The 19,518-nt window shown below is 36.7% G+C and overlaps 2 protein-coding genes across 3 annotated transcripts; both read left to right on the top strand.

Moving 5' to 3' along the window:
* The first annotated feature begins 372 nt into the window (after positions 1–372).
* On the top strand, positions 373–9,909 carry LOC109102153 (atlastin-3-like). 2 transcript variants are annotated; one of them, XM_042738520.1, is made up of 15 exons: positions 428–509; positions 1,050–1,174; positions 1,642–1,869; positions 2,063–2,197; positions 3,535–3,639; positions 3,728–3,778; positions 4,975–5,031; positions 5,450–5,542; positions 5,658–5,796; positions 6,960–7,087; positions 7,174–7,230; positions 7,320–7,391; positions 7,961–8,152; positions 8,245–8,484; positions 8,604–9,909. In XM_042738520.1, exons 3-15 carry the CDS (start codon positions 1,666–1,668, stop codon positions 8,670–8,672), a joined length of 1,542 nt encoding a protein of 513 aa, XP_042594454.1. In that variant the 5' UTR covers positions 428–509; positions 1,050–1,174; positions 1,642–1,665; the 3' UTR covers positions 8,673–9,909. The 2 variants fall into 2 exon arrangements, with proteins under 2 accessions (XP_042594453.1, XP_042594454.1); XM_042738519.1 differs by lacking the exon at positions 1,050–1,174 and having other exon boundaries at positions 373–509.
* A 1,415-nt stretch (positions 9,910–11,324) lies between these two features.
* Positions 11,325–19,062, top strand: LOC109102149 (cofilin-2-like). The gene is made up of 4 exons (XM_019115474.2): positions 11,325–11,481; positions 14,148–14,446; positions 16,389–16,465; positions 18,150–19,062. The coding sequence occupies exons 1-4, from the start codon at positions 11,479–11,481 to the stop codon at positions 18,266–18,268; spliced, it is 498 nt and encodes a 165-aa protein (XP_018971019.2). The 5' UTR covers positions 11,325–11,478; the 3' UTR covers positions 18,269–19,062.
* The last annotated feature ends 456 nt before the right edge of the window (positions 19,063–19,518 follow it).

Below are 19,518 nucleotides of genomic sequence, written 5' to 3'. Positions count from 1 at the left end.
ATAATAAAAAACCTAGAAGACACTCCCTAGATGCCTGGCAAAACTTTTTTGAAAAAAGGGGGAAGTATTGCTTGTACCATTTCAATGTTGGCATGAGCTAACGTTAATGTTTTTAACAGCATTAGTTTACCGAGTAACAAAAACAGGTGTAAATGTGCGCACAGTGTAATCAGAGAGGTGATATTTAATTCATATTAAAACTTAAGATTAAAATATTGTTTCACGCTTTTAAATCACTAGGCTCAATAACATTTACGTCCTCTGATTGGACCGTAACAACAAACGCCACTTGTCATGCTAGTCTGCTCCGGGTTCTCTTGGATGTTGTAGTTTTTGTGGCTTTCTAACAGTTGGCGTGCATTCGAATTCGTTTCCAACAAAACTACATTTCCCAGCAACACGCGCGGTGGGACGTTTTTTGACGGACGAAGTTGCGTTTATTAAAACTGAAACGTTCATAATCTGAAACGGAGCCAGTGGAAGGTCTGCAGTGATAAACGAAGCATAAGGTACTGGAAATGATTGGTTGCTTTCAAAGACGGCAAAATGTAAACTAGCTCAAGACACTTTTAAAATGGCTTACTTAAGTTTCGTCCATTTCTCAAATATGTTGTCGGTTTGATTAAAACTCCTCGATGCTGGGGCGAGGCGATGGTAACTAGCTAGTTTAATATCAGCAAGTTTGATTTTATATTGTAATCATGTACATGCATCTTGTAAGATGTCGCCAAACAAACAACTTCTGAGTCTTATATGGAAAATATTACATAAAGGGTCTGAAACTCAGCCAGTCAGCGAGAGGAGGTGCCTGGACTAATGTTTCAGATTTAACTTACTCATGAATATTTACTATTTTTTAATTAGACCCGGGAGTTTTTTATGTAAAGTATTTAAACCAGGCTATCAGCGAGAGGAGGTGTCTGCACTAATGTAATAAAGGCTAATTTCAGCCTGGTTTTCAGCTATTTTTTAATTATGAAAGGGGCCTGTTTCATAATATAAGTTTGTTGGATTGAGCAGGCTAATTTTTGTTTTTTCATATTTGACAGAAGTTTCTTCAGGGCAGTTGCCACGTTTCTTATTACTACATGCAAAGCATGCAGTACTACAAGAATCTGTAACTATTACATACTCTTTTGAGAAACAGCCAGGGATTCCTGACATTTTTAAGCAGGTTTGTCTTCTCCACACCTCACCTTTTTTTTTTTTTTAATCGGTTCCGCCTATGTATTTTATTCCTCAAGGGTGTGTTGTTTCACTTATACACACATTTGTGTACAAACTCTTCCACTATATGCAGATATCAGTGGCTTTGACGTTGATTGTACTCATTTGCCCACGAGTGAAAGCAGTCTGAATTATTGAAACAATGAGTTACATTCAAGCTGAAGTCTGTCAGTGGAGAAGAGCATGCTTGAACCTTTTAACTGGCTTGCCACATCGCAATTTCCCAACAAACCCTGCCCTGCGAGCCAACAGGGCCAGTACTGTCTCAAAATAATGTCTCCCAGAAATGTGATTTAACACACTGTCTTTGATATTTCCAAGCAGATACTAACAGCTAGCTGTAAAGGTCAAAACTAATTGTGGCATGCACTTGAATATGAATGTATGTATGAATCTTTTTATTGTCGCCCATAGTAAGCGTGTGATATAGGACAGAGGATGAGGGGCGATCCTGGGCCAGTTCAGATCGTGACGGTCAACAAGGAGGATCACTCCTTTGACCTGGACACAGAAGCGCTCAGTCGAATTCTCTTGAGGCCTGAGGTTCGAGATAAGGATGTGGTGGTCGTGTCTGTCGCTGGTGCCTTCCGAAAGGGGAAAAGTTTCCTTTTGGATTTCATGCTCCGATACATGTATAGGAAGGTCAGAAGAAAAACATTCAATATTAAGATCATGTAATGCAGCACATAATTGAATATGAAGGCAAAATGTACCCAGTTTTAAGATGACAGTTTCTAATATATCTGGCTTCCTGGTGGTGTGCTGCTCTTGAGCAGAAAGCCAGGCATATTTATTCCCTGTGTAAACTCACCTCTTATTCTTTTGTCGTCTCCAGCCTGGTCAGGACTGGCTTGGGCAGGAGAATGAGCCTCTTACCGGTTTCTCCTGGAGAGGGGGATCAGAACCAGAGACCACCGGCATCCAGTTATGGAGTGAAGTTTTCATTGTGCCGAAGGAGGATGGAAGTGAGGTAACAAGCACCTAACAGCAGACAGCTCACTGTGGTCATGTGGTCTTATTCAGAACTGGTTAAAGTTTTACTTCCGTTTTTGTAAATGCCAAAACCTAATGATTTTCATGATGGTTTTAATGGTTTTTGAACATCTGTGTTCCACTAATGCAGTCAGTCAGTGTTGTGAACTTGCAGTCAGTATTGAGAGAGAAATAATACAGTGGAATAATGGGCAACATTTACTAAGTATGCACAGGTTAGATTGTGAAATCTGCATGTGAAAGTTTCCACAAACATCTTTCTGTATTGAAGGGGATCATTTGGACAGTGTTGTTGGAAGAACTTTTCAGTTTTTTCTGTAGGAACACCTGATACCACAGGTATGCAAAAACACATATTCTGGGTGGCCTTATAATTTTGTTATGAAGAAAATTATATTTCATCTTAACATGATTAGAATTAGAATATATTTGACATATAATGTATATGTAGTTAAAATGAAATTGATATTTCATCTAATTTAGAAAACTTTAACTTCAGTAACATTAAAACAAGGTTAAGAAAAAATATGTGTGTAAGCGTGTGTTGTGAATTAGGCATCATTTTTTTGTGAAATGTCATCCTGTACTTGCAGTACAAATATGAAATAATCCACTCAATTGTTAGTGAATGAGATCCATTGTTTCTCTTTGTATATATATATATATATATATAATATATATATATATATATATATATATATATATATATGTATGTATGTATGTATGTATGTATGTATGTATGTATGTGTAATATCTGCTTCTAAGTCACTGTCCTTTGAAGGTGTCACAAAACAAATAATTTGCAGTGTGGACAGTGTAGTCTGAATGAATGATTATGACCTGATTATTTTGAATTAATCGGTCAAAATCAGCTGGAGCAATTACTGAATTAAGATCTGTTCTAGTGTTATGTTATATTTAAGTGAAATTCCTCACAATTCCTGTCACTAGTGGAGCATGTTAGAGATATGGTGGGAATAAAGAACTGAGTTTGAAGGAAGAACTAATTGATTAGTATTAGACAGTTTCAGTTCCCCAGAAATCAACTTTACTGTCTGATATCTTATCTGGTGGTTCATGTCCAGTAAGCAGTCTGCACTTAGAAACCCCGCCCGGTTTCAGATTCATAGTAAGTTTGTGGTGCAGTTCTGTCACTTCCTGTCAAGATTTTATCATCTGTCATATGGCTTAATGCATGATGTTTTTACAGAAACCATTAAATCACTTTTTCACAATCTTGAATCACTTCCGGTCACTTTCTCTTGAAATTGAAGAACCGTTGTATTAAAAATAGCATTTTGTTTTTCTCTGTAGGTTGCTGTGCTCTTAATGGACACACAAGGAGCATTTGATTCCCAGTCCACAGTGAAAGATTGCGCTACTATCTTTGCCCTCAGCACCATGACCAGCTCTGTCCAGGTTTCCACAATGCATCTCTACTATTTAGCCACAAATGTGTTAAAAGAAGACTAGAATTGGATCACAATTCCTTTTTTTTTTCATGTAGATTTATAACCTGTCACAGAATATTCAGGAAGATGATCTACAGCAACTTCAGGTTAGTCAAATCACAACTAGCCAAGAATACAGCAGTCTCAATCTGAACTGACTTATTTTTAGATTGTCCTGTTATTTTGATCCGGAGAATTGAACACAGATAAATTATTGGATTATTTAATCCTGTCAGGATTATATAACCCTGTTATCATACTTAAAATTTTCTTATGTAAATGTACACTAATGTTCAAAAGTTTGGTTCCGTAATATTTTGCAGTATTATTACAGTTTAAAATAACTGTTTTCTATTTTTTAATCCAAAGCTGAAATTTCAGCATTATTATCTAGTCTTCAATGTCACATGATCCTTCAGAAATCATTGTAATATGCTGATTTGGTACTTAAGAAACATCGTATTATTATCAAAATGGTTATGCTGCTTAATATTTTTTGTGGAAGCATTAATATACCATTTTCAGGATTCTTTTATGAATAGAAAGTTAAAAAGAACAGCATTTATTTGAAATGTAAATCTTTATATAAGTCATTAGAAATGCATTTACTGTCACTTTTTCTTTTTTTTGATTTATTGTTGATTAATATAATTTTTTTTTTTTTTTTTTTTGTGCCAAAAACTATGGATGAAAGAATACATATAGCCTATATAACACTGTTCTCATTAGATATGTGTAAAAGAGCATATTTTCATACTTGACTAGTCAGTGAGTTATCTAACTAGTTACTGTTTAGGCAGGCCTGTATAATCAGAACCTAATCAGATTCATTTTGTAGGGGCATGCACATCCAAAAAAAAAGTTATTTTCTTCTAAAAGAGCTGGACAATACACAACAGCAAAGAGCGGAGCACAGAGTTCTCATGAAACGCTGAAAAACAACCGCCTGAGCTATAATGCAACAGCTAGTAACTGACTAATATTCAACAAATAAATATCTATAACCTATTATTGCTGTCAGAAAGCATTGTGCACAGCAGGGCATTTCGAGTTCAACTATAATTTATTTATGCACTTATTGTGTATTATGTGGAATAAGCTCTCAGCATGCTAAAAACCTTGTGAGAGAGGTTGTGTCTTTAAATTCATTCTTTTAAATGCATTGCCATTAAATTATTGATGCATCTGTTTTTAACAGCACTGCACAGACCATACAGTAAACCACAATTATATGTTCCTTTTTCTTGTATTACATTGTGGTTTTATTCTTTTAATGACTTCTGTCATTTTTTTGTTTGTGTAGCTGTTTACAGAGTATGGCCGATTGGCAATGGATGAAATCTTTCTAAAGCCTTTTCAGGTATGAACACACCTTGCTGATACTGACATTGTAGTCACCTCTGTTTAAATGTCTGTACCTGAAGTGACACGTGCCCTCTGTGCTCAAATTTGTATTTCAAATTTGTGGTTTTTGCTTGGCATTCATTTAGCTTCATAAGTACAATAACCTCAGGACTTAAAAAGAAATGTGGTGACACCATGTTACAGTGATGGTATCAGATGGCAATATCATGGTATTTAAAATCTTTTATTGGATGATCATCATATTTGTATCCCATTGTATTTACATCTGTAACAAGAATAATAATACTGGGGTAGTACCATGGACAATATTGTCTGAGAGCTCGGGACAGAGTTTACATATAACTTGTGTATTAAAGAAAACACTTATGCGTTAGTATTCCCTTCATGCCGGCTCAAATCTTTCTCGCCCGCAGTCACTTATGTTCCTGGTCAGAGACTGGAGTTTCCCGTATGAGTACAAATACGGGTTTAAGGGAGGAAGTGATTTCTTGGACAAACGTCTGCAAGTATGTGACTGAGAATGATATTCATGTTTGGTATGTTCAGTTGTGTGTGTGTGTGTGTGTGTGTGCGTGTGTCTGTAGTTATATCTCTTTTATGTGTTTGTCTGGCGGTGTTCAGGTGAAGCCGACTCAGCATGAGGAGCTTCAGACAGTGAGAGAACACATTCACTCCTGTTTCACCTCCATATCCTGTTTTCTCTTACCACACCCTGGCCTGAAGGTGGCAACAAGCCCTTCTTTCACGGGACAGCTGTGTGGTATTAGACTTCATTCATGTTTTACTGCACCTATTACCTAGGGATGGGCACAACTACCAGAACATTTAATAGTGCCAGCAACAATCCATCTTAAAAACACCATAATTGTTTTGTTTTTTTTCGACTACAAAACATTTTTACACCAATTTTCTGATATCATAGTACTTTGATCAAAGTGCCCATCCCTAATTCTGCTGGTACACAAATGACATGCACTGCTGAAAGTTTGGGGTTGGTAAGATGTTTCTAATGTTTTGGATGAAATATTGGTTGCACTTTGCAATAAGGTTTATTAATTAACATGAATGCATTAACTAATATTAACTAACAATTAGCAATGCATTTGTTAAAATATATTTATTAATCTTTGTTAAAATTAATAAAAGTACAACTTTTCATTGTTAGTTCATGCTTGCTTGGGTCTGTTAATTAATATTACCAGATACAACTTTGGATTTTAATAATGTATTGGTAAAGTTTGCAGTTAATATGAACTGAGATTAATAAATTCTTTACAAGTATTTTTCATTGTTAATTCATGTTAACTAATGTAGTTAAATAATGTTAACAAATTGAACCTTGTTGTAAAGTGTTTCTGAAATCTCTCACTTTATGCTCACCAAGGCTGTTTATTTGCTCAAAATACAGTAAAAACAGTAGTAATATTATCCCAATTTAAAATGTTTTCTATTTCATATATTTTGAAATGTAATTTAGTCCTGTGATTTCCTTCTGAAATCATTTTAATACACACATTTGGTGCTCAAGAAACATTTTTATCACAGTTGAAAACGGCTGCTTAATATTTTTATGGAAACCATTGTACATTTTTTTCAGGATTATTTGATGAATATAAAGTTCAAAATAACAGAATTTATTAAAATTATTAAAAAAAATTGTAATGTTTTAATAACTTGTACTGTCACTGTTGATCAATCTAATGCATCCTTGCTAAATAAATATTATTTAGTAAAAATCTTGCTGACCCCAAATAATAGAGCAAATCATATTTGTCAACACTCCACTTACTGTTATCTGCATCCCTCTTTGTGTCCCTCATTGTGGGTTTCATTTTCTTTTTACATCTCTCATTATATGCTAACATTCTTATGTTATTTGTGTCCTAACTCTCTCTCTCTAACAATCACTCCTGCCACTCTCAGATGTGGCTCCAGAGTTCAAGGAGCAGTTGCGTGAACTCATTCCCAACCTGCTGAAGACAGACGAGCTGGCTGTGAAAGAGATCAATGGGAATAAGGTGACCTGCAGGGGCCTGCTGGAGTTCTTCAAGGTGAGCTCACACCTGGCTTTTGATCATCTTGATCTCTATTTTGTTGAGCAGCATTTTAAATTAGTTGTTTTTTTCCCCGCTGTCAGGCATATATCAAGATATATCAGGGAGAGGACCTTCCACACCCTAAATCCATGCTAGAGGTAACAATGCAGTTTTACTGATATTTGGTATTCATTTGTGACTTGTCACAAGATGTCATGTTGTTGAATTAATGTTTTGACTCATTCAGGCTACAGCAGAGGCCAATAACCTTGCGGCTGTGGCGTCAGCAAAAGACCAGTACTACAAGAATATGGAGAAGGTCAGGCTGTTACACGCTCATTACATGTACAATGTGTTACACACTCATTATACTGTATGTACAATAAGTACAGTTCCTTTCAAAAGGTCAATACATCATATTATTGCTGAATGAAAACTAATACTAATACTAGGGTTGTGCAAATAGACAATAGTAGCGTCTATCGACTCATTATCAGGCTATCTAATTAATATTAGGGCTTATTTGTTCCATCATATTTATTTTCCACATTTTAACATTATAACCAATTACACATGATTCTGTTGAACTTATAATTTGCAATGGCCAATCAGAGGCGTTCAGATGAGTCATCACACTGGAGTTTTGTTGTGCAGTGCACGCGCTTTCTAACTGAATTCTCTCATCATAAAAAAAAAAAATAGACTGATAGTATAGTGTATCGGCGATTTCACAGGCTGACGATAGAATGATATGACTGTGGAGCATATCACTCCACTAATGCACATTTTTACATTTGCATTGGCATGTGATTACCAAACCCAATATCCATTTAACGTTTGATATAATGTCCTTTTATTTATTTTTTACACATCCCCTCTCACTGTTAGGTGTGTGGTGGAGATCTGCCTTATGTGGCTCCTGACTCACTGGAGGAGAAGCACCGTTTCTTCATGCAGGAGGCCCTTGATCTCTTCTCCAGCACTAAGAAGATGGGGGGGCGGGATTTCTGTTACCGTTACCAGGAACAGTTGGAAGGAGAGCTGAAAGAGATGTGGGAGTCCTTCAGCAAGCACAACGAGGTAACAAGTGAAAAAGCATCAAAAGCAAAAATTAATGTGTGGAAAATCTTTCAAATATTTATTAATTTTATGTACACTTGCTGTCTTTTCAGTCCAAGAATGTTTTTAGTGCTTTCCGGACACCTGCAGTGCTGTTTGTCCTGGTCTGCCTCCTGTATGTTCTGTCAGGAATTCTGTTCTTCATTGGCCTGGAAACTATTTCCTTTGCATGTGACTGTGTAGTTGGCCTGGCCATGATTGCTATGCTGACCTGGGCCTTTATCCGGTACTCTGGCCAGTACAGAGAAGTAGGCTCAGCCATAGACCAGGCTGCTGGAGTAATACTAGAGCAGGTACATAATATTTCTTTAATTATTATACATGCATATGTATATGTATGTATGTATGTATGTATGTATTTTAAATAAAGATTAAAAATGTACTTATGTTGTCTAAATTAAATTTTTTTCAGGCCACAGATGTGTTAAACAAGACAAGAAGCCAGGGTCAGGTGGCTGCACAACAGAAAAAGACAAGATAGCTTCTCATTCATAAAGAAGATGCCAGACCGAGATGTAAACTGCACAGACGTGACCAATAATGTTACCAAATAATGCATATCTCCAAACATAGCACTTCAGTTTCTACTTCAAATGCAGGCTGACTCATTTTGTCAGAATATCTTAAAGAAGATTTTTAAATATCAACACAAATATGAACACAAGACCAAATATCACAAACCAGCAGCTGTTTTTTCAGGGACCGGTATGGATTTAGCGCAAGGGCTAAACTCACCCCAGAACTGCATTGATATGTTTACAGTTTTTCATTCCAGTTCAGCCAAAGACATCCTCCATAGCAGGTCAGGGTTGTATAACGTTTAGATCGCACTTGTATTTCACTCTGTAGACATGTTATCTGTGTGTTCTTTTTAGCCAGGAATACTTTTGCACATGAACTGCCATTACTTCATTAAGGCTTGAGCTTGATAAGATGTTTAGTATTAAAAGCGCAACTATATTATGTGATCTGTGTACCAAATTGTGGCCTTCTATGCATTCCATCTTGTACACATCTATGTATGATTTATATGGGAGCTTCTGTCAGTAAGCTGTTTCACTTGTTTTGGGTTTCATAATCAGGGTAACATACATATATTATTCCATCCCAATGTTCTTGAGTGCTGGATTGGTTTTGTTCACTTCCTCTTAACTGCTGGCATGTTGTTGGGTGTTCAAAACCATCCTGATACTGTCATCAAGTTGCACTCAAAGTATTGATAGAAAAGCTAATATTAACTATTCAACAGTGTCTACGGGGAAAGCTCTGTCATTGTGCACTATTCTGTAATCAGGTTAAAATTTGCATATCATTAGTCAACTCCTGATTTGATTCTGTCATTGGAGTGATTTGAGCACTGTTGTGTCTTCTATGACTTTCCATTTTAATTTTTGTCCCATAACATTCCTTGTATGATGTGGTGGTGAAAAAGTACACCTGGAGAATCCAGAGTACCTGAAAGCATTTTTCCAGGTTTTTAAAGACTAAAAAATTATGCATTTGTCCCCCAAGGAATGTCTGTAAAGTGTATTTGTGGCGCTCTTTGTTTCATTCCACCAGAGCCTCAGTTGGAGGCTTTTAATGTTACCTTCACTTTTTCAATCAAGTGGACCTGCCTAAACTGACCGAGCAGGGATCATTCTGTCCCTGTATATCACTTTCATTGTTACATGCACTTTATATATATCCCAAAAATAAAGCCATACGCATGTCATACACTGATGGGTCTTGTTTGCATACACTTGAAGGCAGGAAAGTGAAGAAGAGTCAACGTTTGTACACTAGGTGTCAACATTGACTTAAACGGAGAGAACGTTTCCGTAAGCATCGTGGCTACGTTTGAACATCCGTTCATTTGCATCAGACTACAAATGAACAAAAGCGAGTAAATGGAACGTTTGATTTATACATAATTAATTCACTGCAAACTGTAGATAATAAAGCATGTTCTGTTCTCTTTAGTAAGCGGGACGCGTTCTTCCTTCTTTGCAGTTTTATTCTTTGCTGCTGTACACCGCTCCCTCTAGTGTGCGCTGTGTGAATTTTTCCTATAGAAATGAAATGTCCTTGTTTCCATATATGGCGATCGGAGTCGCGAGCCGCCTGATGTGCGCGTCTTTGGCTGAAGCGCGCTCACGACTGTCACCATTTGCTTCCTTATTTGGAAGCGAGTTAAACGAACCTTAAAAAGGGGCAGAGACCAAACACTGGCAGCGTGCCCTGCGAGCCATTAACGTGCATTGCAATCAGTGTGGTGTGTTTCGGTGCAGAATTTAGTAGTATAACAGCACCTTTCATGCCACTTTACCATGTATGGGGCAGAAAACTCTAAAGGTCTAAATGTTCAGTAAAATGTTGGTTGTTGTATTAAAATATGTCATTAAAATTTAGTCTATAATATATTAATAATACATCTAATGAATAATAATATATAATAGAATAATATATATAATGTAATTAATACACACACACACACACACACATATATATATATATATATAGTTAAATTATTTTACAGTTATATATTTTTAAATAACAAATGCCTAATAATTATTTTTAAATAAATACTATAAATAAACATAACCTCATATAAACGCTTTTCAACGACTGTAAGTTTGTGCCAGTGTACTACTAAAAAAAGTGAATTATATTTGTGACCCAGGACCACAAAACCTGTCATAAGGGTGAATTTTTCGAAATTGAGATTTTTACATCATCTGAAAGCTGAATAAATAAGCTTTCCGTTGTTTGTTAGGATATTACAAAATTTGGATTTAAGCATTTGAAAATCTGGAATCAAAAAATGTTGAAAAAAATCGTCTTTAAAATTGTCCAAATTAAGTCCTTAGCAATACTATATCTAAAATAATACTAATCAAAAATTAAGTTTTGATATATTTACGGTAGGAAATTTACAAAATATATTCATGGAACATGATCTTTACTTAATATCCTAATGACTTTTGGCATAAAAGAACAAAACGCTCATTTTGACCCATAAAATGTTTTTTGGCTGTTGCTAGAAATATACCCGTGCTACTTAAAACTGATTTTGTGGTCCGGCCAAGGTCACATTTTTCTATGCCCAAGTCCATTTTGTATAGAGCTCAGAACTCCAGCTCCCATAACACCCCACAAAGCGCGTGACAGGGACGCGCGTTCCCATCGCTGCACGACCACGCGCAAAAGGGCGCGCCCGAGTGTTGTATCAAGAGCGCGAGAGCAAAGGACTGCATCACAGCTCATTCAATTCCCATCCAGACGCCGACTAGCGAAGAGACACAGCCATGGTATGTCTGCATTTACACAACGCTATTACAATGTACTTCTAGTTTCAGCGTGTTTGAAGAGTTTAATGGCTAGGTTGTGGGCTTTGTTGGTTTTTAATATGAATAAATAATATGTGAATAAAATCTGTCTACGTTACGCCGACTAATAGCTGCAAACCGGGTTTCCTTGGTTCTCTTAGCAGCGTCGTTTAACCGTATTTATCAACAAACACGATTATCCTCGCGGTTCTCGGTAGTTTGATGGTGCGGGGCCCAAAAACAACTGGCGCCATTTCCCCGTTCAGCCTCCTTTATTTCCGTGAGTCGAAGGCCCAGAAAAGGCCTTTTCATCACACTGCGTATAGGCCCCATCGCTCCACATACGGTCGCGTCGCTCGGGGAAATTAGGAAAGGTTGTGAATAAACCGACGACCGTTGGGCGCGTGTGTTTAACTGCCAGATGAAGCGCTTTCACGACTCTATCCTTTGTCTGAGCACGGCCTTCCGTCAAAAAACACGCATCTGCCGCACCGGAGGGGTGTGTAAAAGCGTAGATTGTTACCTTTTAAGACCGAATCCTCGCGTGTATAAAGTACGCTTTTCGTCTTTAGAAGGCGGTAATTTTGCGGATATTTTGAACACATGCACGAACGCTGCAATCGTGGCCCCACCCTAATTCTTGATGCACAGATGGTGTTGGTTTATTTCTTCTTTGACCAAAAAAGAGCTCGACTTGGAAGGGAACGTGCATTTGGTAGATTGCAAACGAAATAAATACAAAAATACTTGAGCTGAGCGGAAGGAAACCGTTTAAAATCCGTTACTTGTGTATTTGCGTATTATCAGGCAGCGTGTGCACGGCTGCACTCTTCCTGGTTGGACGTAACTTTGATGAACCGTGGCGTAACAGACGTTTTATCTCTCCTCTCCGTCTTTATTTTCATTAGTTTGTCATTTTATCCGCATTTTGTGTTTTTGTAATAAGCACGACGTTTCTCTTGCCTATGACGTGCAGTATTTGATAATATTTAGAAGAAGGTGCTTTGCTTCCTGTTCAGTGTGTGAGTAGATTCCGTCGACTTGTTTCTGTAGACAAAAAAATACTTGTGAAATTATTGAGGGGAAATGGTTTTCAGCCCGCGTGTAGGATGAAGGAAATGCCGGTTCCGGTGCGCCCAGTCTCGGTCGCGAGGACAATATGCGACGTCATAGGCCATAAGCGACGTCAAAACCTCTTTTTGTGAGAGGCATGTAACTAAACGCCTTATACAATAGTTTTTTTCTTCTTTAACTTATAAGGTCTCTTCATTTGAGGACCCAAGACGTCACATTTCCTGTATCACAGCGCTGGCTCATTTCTCAGCATGGGTTTCACTTCTCCGTGAAAGTGGATGAATTTATGAGCAGCGTTAGTGCACTTCTACTTCAGCCTTTGATCTTTTTTTTTGCACTTTTAATATTTTGACACTAGATGACAGATAGGAAGGGAATGGCTTGTCGTCTTGTTGAAGATCTAGAATTTGCATTTAATCATCTAAAACAAGCTGCTGTAATTAAAAAAAAAATATAATAAACTGGGTTTTAAAGAAACGTTTATGTATTACCTGAAAATTGATAGTTCGTTGCTCAAAAGGTGTGGGGATCCTAATTCTCCTTTTGGCCTTGAGTGCCCCCTTTTTTTTCCCCCATTATTTTTGAGCATGTAATGAGGCGTCTTAACACGTTCCTTTCATTCACAGCTTAAGAAAACCAGTTCCACCCATTAGACGTACGTTTCCTGTAAGTGAGCTATTTAAGCATTTACCCCGCAAGGCTCCTTGTGTCCACCTTTTCCTCATGTGCTATTCAGAAGCTGGATGTGCGCTAGAGGTTCAGGTTTCTAGCCTTTTTTTAAAGGGTTTTCTCATTGCTCTCTGTATAATCTTAGGAACTGAAATGTTGAATATCTGGTTATGGCCATGCAGCTTGAGTCACTGAGCCATCAGATGACCTGAGTAGGTTTATGGGACTGGTGTGACTGAGGCCATTTTGGTTTTGCACAGAAGAATCATTTTGTGATCTAATGCTGTACGCCAGCTTTGTATGACATGATTTTTCTACATCTACATCCACTGAGTAATTTTTATACATATTTGATGCTCCTCCTTTAAATCAGACTATCAGCACAAATCTTATGAGGAAGTGGCCAGCCTTCCCTCTGTTTAAATGTTTGAGCATGTCTGAGGTGTCACGCGACCGGGAAAGAATGGTGCCTCGTTCAAATTTTTTCTTTGACTTGCTCCTTTTTTTTTTTTTTTCTTGGAATAGAAACCAAATCCCTGCATTGTTTTATTCTCACCCAGAGGGATATTTAAGTTTTTATTTGCCTTGACTCTCATTGCACTGCCCTTGAAGTGTGTGGTCCTGTTTCTCCCATGTCAGGGTTTTTTGTTTTGTCACTGCGCAACAAAACCTGCGGGCCTAGTAGTTTAGAATCAGCTGGATAAGGTTCAGATAGAACTATCCAGTTTTGTCAAAACGGCAGCCAGTTTAACTAGAACAGACAAAGCCGTTTGTTTTTGCAATCACATTCATTCTCTCATTCTGACTTTTCACCCACACATTCACGCATCCTTGCTCGCTCACTTCACTCTATTCAGACGGGCCCTCCATGTGACCTCATCCTGTGTGTGTTTGTGTGCTCGCAGGCCTCCGGAGTTACAGTGGATGAGAATGTGCTGACGATCTTCAACGAAATGAAGGTCCGCAAGGCTAATGTCAACGAGGAAGAGAAGAGCAAGAGAAAGAAGGCTGTTCTGTTCTGCCTGAGTGATGACAAGAAGCGTATCATCATAGAGGAGGGCAATGAGATCCTGCAGGGAGATGAAGGAGATCCCTACCTTAAGTTTGTCAAGATTCTTCCTCCTAACGACTGTCGCTATGTTCTCTATGATGCCACGTATGAGACTAAAGAGACTAAGAAAGAGGACCTGGTTTTCATTTTCTGGTAAGTCTCGAGCGTCTGCATGTGTGCTTCATTTAGTTCCCAGTCCTGTTCCTGGAGATGTACCTTCCTGCAGACTTTAGTTCAGGGTTCCCACGCTTCTTGAAAGTACTTGAATATCAGACACACAGATTCAAGGCCTGGAAAGTGCTTGAAAACAAATATAGGTGCATGAAATAAATTTTGTTCAGTAGAATGGTGCTGTTTCCAAAAATTTTTTAATATGTGCTGTCAAAGGCAAAACAAAACGGGGTTGAGATGGGTTAGCCTGAGATAAAATCTTAGCATGCGAGCTGATGCGCACATTGCACAGCCCTGCATGAACCTGTGAAGAAGCAGTGCATTTGTGACTTAAAATATTTAGGAGCAAATGACCAAATCAGCATATTTGTGTTTGCACTGAGGGGAGCTTCAAAGGTTTCTAACGTACTTGCAACGTGTTTTTGCAGCAGTGAGTAATGTATCAGACACATCTGTTGATTCCTTGAACATGTTAATCAGAATCCACTCACTGCTCAAAATGCCGTTTTGTTCAGTGCTGAGTTCTGCAAGCTCACGAATCCTCTCATTATAACAAACAAGGAGTAGATGAGGTGTAAATAAGAGATTCACTGTGCGGTGTAGAGAGCTGAAGTTAATATTAAGTGACTTGCATTGTCTGAACATTGCCTGATTTTGCTCCTTCAATGAAAAGTTTCAAACAATGTAACAGCTGAGTGCTGCACATCTCCATTCAAACATAGCATTGTTTTCGTTTATGTATGAATGGGTGTTTTTAAACAAATCTGATTTAATTACCCATTCACAAAGACACTCACCTGCTTCTTTCTTGAATGAATCAGCCATTCAAACCAATCAATTGATTGAATGATTCAGTGATAAAATCAGTGACTTGCCGCCACCTACTGGCAGTTTTACTTAAATTTTTAAAACATCTTTTGTTATTTAAATCGTTTAATATTTCTATATTCAAAATTTTATATTTAAAACATTAACCTCTACATGAAGTTATGATTTTAATTGAGCTCATGCGACTGCTGGGCCTCATTAAACTATCTGAATATACACCTACAAGCCACTTTTGTGTTCTTCTGTGCCACCTCTGTAGAACAATTGTTTTTTTTTAAATACTGATTTCATTTGACTTGACTTATTCTTATTTTACTGTTTTTATTCTGTTGTTTTAATTAGAAATGAAAAAAACCTATAAATATGATTTAGAATTTGACAAAATATGACATACTTTTAAAAAAAAGTTAGAAAAATGCCATTACAAAAGGTATAAACAATAACCTGTAAATCACTTTGAGTCAAACATTTTGTAGTGGGAAGGGTAATATTTGATCAGAATTTGATTATTGATTAGGTGTTCCTGAAATTTGACTCCTAAAAAGAAGTAAGCATAGAGGCCTGTTTAACGTTTTATTAATTTAAAAATGGATAAATTCTTTCAAATTTAATTCTTTTACAAGAATTGCAGCAAAAATCTGTTTGATGCAAGAATATATATTTTTATCAGTATTTGAGAAATTCAAAATTCCTTTGAACACGACTGCTCAAAATGGTCTAAATTTCTGAAACCTACACATTCAAAACCTCATTACTCTGACATTTTTAATGTAAATGTTGTGTAAGTGAAAAGTTAAGTGCTGTAAGAGGTCTTTCTTGACACTACATATGCTCTGTTGTGAATTTGATAGGTGCTTGATATAAATGGTGCTTTAAAAAGTCCTTGAATCTGGTGTACATGAAAGATTGGGAACCCTGTTAGTTCCAACCAAGTGTCCCTGAAGGTCTTCATTAGCTGGTTCAGGTGTGTTTGATCAGGGTTGGAGCTGAACTTAGATGGAAGGTACATCTCCAGGAACAGTACTGGGGCCCCTGATATAGACTTGTCAAATGCTTGCATGAAACAGATAATCTGATCTCCTGTTGTATTGCACAGGGCCCCAGAAAGTGCCCCACTCAAAAGCAAGATGATCTATGCCAGCTCCAAGGATGCCATCAAGAAGAAGTTCACAGGTATTACAAAAAAATTATAAAAATGTTGCATGTATAATTTAAACTTTACACAAAATCATCTTAACTCTCTACTTCAGGGGTTTTCAAACCTGTCCTGGTGCCCCCACCCCCCCACGCATTTTGTGTGTCTCCCTTATTATACACACCCGATTCAGGTCTTGCGGTCTCCACTAATGAGCTGAGTTGAATCAGGTTTGTTAGATGAGGGAGACATGCAAAATGTACATAAACATGTTACTTGAACAATGAACTTGTTACTTGAAAGAAATGTTGACTGAAATTTTTTTAATTTAAAATATCTACAACTGAAAAAAAACAAAAAAAAAAAAAAATAGCCACCTTTTAAATAAACTATTAAAACAAAATGCACAACAATTTCTAAACTTAATTTGAAATGAGAAAATTAAAATTAGAGATGCACCGATTGCAATTTTCTTGGCCGATTCCGATTTTTGGAAGTGTTTCCTGCTGATACCAGTTTTTGCAGAATTTCCGATTTTCTTCAGAAGAACTATAATTGACAGCATATACAAACAAAAATCTATGCAAATTTCAATACAAAAATAGTTTTCATAATAAAAGAAATTAAACATTACAATTCTCCCAATCTGGACTAAGTTACAGATTTTCTCTCACTTAACTCAAAATGAAGTGCTCTGTGACTGGAAAGAGGAAGAAATAGTTAACTTAAAATAACTTGCTGTATGTCCTTTTTCCCCCTAACTGTATTTAATTTTTCACATCAAATTCTTACTTTTTCAATTAATTCAGTTAGACTAATAAGAAACTGTAGAGTTTTTTTCCATTCAAATGAAATTAGTATTAACAAACTCTCTTTCCACTGCTGAGGAAATGGAAGCTGCATCTGAAGTAGCATTTACACAGACAGTTTGAAGATGAGGTGCCATAAATGCATTTACACTGCAAAATTTCAAATGCAAAAATAATTTTGAGATTAATGTTTCACATATTATTTTTTTTTAAACACAAATAAATGTGGGGAAAAATGCAATGTGTGTGTTTTTTTTTTTTTTTTTTTTTTATTATATATATATATATATATATATATATATATATATATATATATATATATATATATATATATATATATATATATATATATATATATATATATATATATATATATGACTAAATATATATATATATGGGGCAAATGTCTGCTTTAATGAGGGAGTCATTTATTCATTTATTCAACCGATTCATTCAAATGGCTGATTCATTCAGAAATGAGGCAAGTGATTGTCCTTATGAATGGGCCACTGAATCATTGACCTACTCGATTCATTCAGTAAGGAAACACCTCTGTGTGTTGCTCGGACACTGGGCAAGCCTTATCTGGCACGACATAAATACATTATCATTCTCCGTTTACATTTGAATGCACTTAAAATTAGAATCATTCTCACATGGAACATGTTTACATGTGACTGAGTGTGCCGCTGGCAATAAAAGGATCAGCTCGGAATCTGCAAGAAGTGATACTGCGAAAAATCGTCCGATTCCGATTCTTTAAATTGGGAACTATAATGCCAGCTAAATGATTCTTAAGCTTATAAATATGAGCTGATTTGAAAATTGAAAAATGCGTGCATTTTATTTGTATAATAAATTGTGAATGTAATTGTGAAATCTGAGTAACCATTTGTCGTGTCTTGATTCACAGGTATCAAGCATGAGTGGCAAGTGAACGGTTTAGAGGATATCAAGGACCGAAAGACCCTTGCTGAGAAGCTCGGGGGAGCGTCAGTGGTGACTCTCGAGGGCAAGCCTCTGTGCGATTGAGGCTGACGCATTTCAGGGGTTAGCTGTTCTTTCCGACATGGTGGGGGGGCAGATGGGCTGTTTGTGGACCACGGGGTGGGTTAATGTGGGTGGGGCAAAAGTGACAGTTTCCAAACACACATGACGAAAGATGTAGGCTGTCATTCCAATTCACACAATGAACAAAAACAAAAGAGAAAAAAAAAAAATCTTAAAAAAAAAAAAAAAAACAAGGATGATGATTATAAAAACAAAGTAATATAACTGTAAATGTGTACTGGCAGGTTTTCGTTCTTTCTGGGTTCCATTAGATTGTTGAAAGGAAAGAGTGAGACAGCAGCCATTACAAATCAGCTGTACAACATACTGTTAGTTCTTAAGATTAAAGTTTTTTTGTTTTTGTTTTTTATGCCGCCAAATGTCTACTTGAGTTTTTCTAAGTGTGTGTGTGTTGTTGAATTTACTCCAAAATCTCACAACGTTATCGGACCATTCTGAGAACACAATTTACTCTCCCCTTCCCTGTTTTGTTTTGTTTTATTTTGAGCTCACAGGTTGTTTTAATGATTCAGTAATTCCATATGATTTAAATATTCCTAAATGTAATTCAAAACTATGGCGCTGGTGTCAAGAAATTGTACACATTCCTTCTACCTGTAAAGTCTGGGACGTAGTGGGTGAGCGGCCTGTTGATGGACATGTATTGAGATGGAGCGATATATTTGGGCAGCCTGTGTACAAAGCTTTGATGGATATTGGTCAGTGGATGTTTTGTATCGTCTCCTTATCTCTAATAAAAAAAAAGCACTAAACAACTGCTGGTTTGTTTCTTTATGTTTGGTAAATCCAAGCACCTTTTTATTTTTGGTAAATCTAATTTTGCTCTTAATTTTACTATACGCATTGATCATTTATATTGGTATATAGATATTTGTTTACATTTGTGTGTGGATATTTTGCTTGCTTGTTTTATCAGTGTTCAGCATGGTTTATGCACTGAAATATGTGATGGTTTACAAAATTCATAAAATTTCAAATGGATCCAAACAAAGAGACTCTGATTGCTTTCTCATCTTCCCTATGGATTTGATGGGTGGCTGTGCTGGGATGCAACTGTGGAAATATAGTATTGTAAAACTGCCCTAAGTGCCCTTAGTAGACTACAAGCTAATAATAAAAATAGCTGTTTATATTATAGTAAACTTCTTGGATTGCAAATAAGTATATTTGAATTACATATATAATTTTGATTTCAAGATAACTGCATCAAA

The sequence above is a fragment of the Cyprinus carpio genome, chromosome B14 (genome assembly GCF_018340385.1).
Source record: "Cyprinus carpio isolate SPL01 chromosome B14, ASM1834038v1, whole genome shotgun sequence".
NCBI lineage: Eukaryota > Metazoa > Chordata > Actinopteri > Cypriniformes > Cyprinidae > Cyprinus > Cyprinus carpio.
Note: the sequence above shows the minus strand (reverse complement) of the source record. Positions and strands in the feature narration are given on the sequence as shown.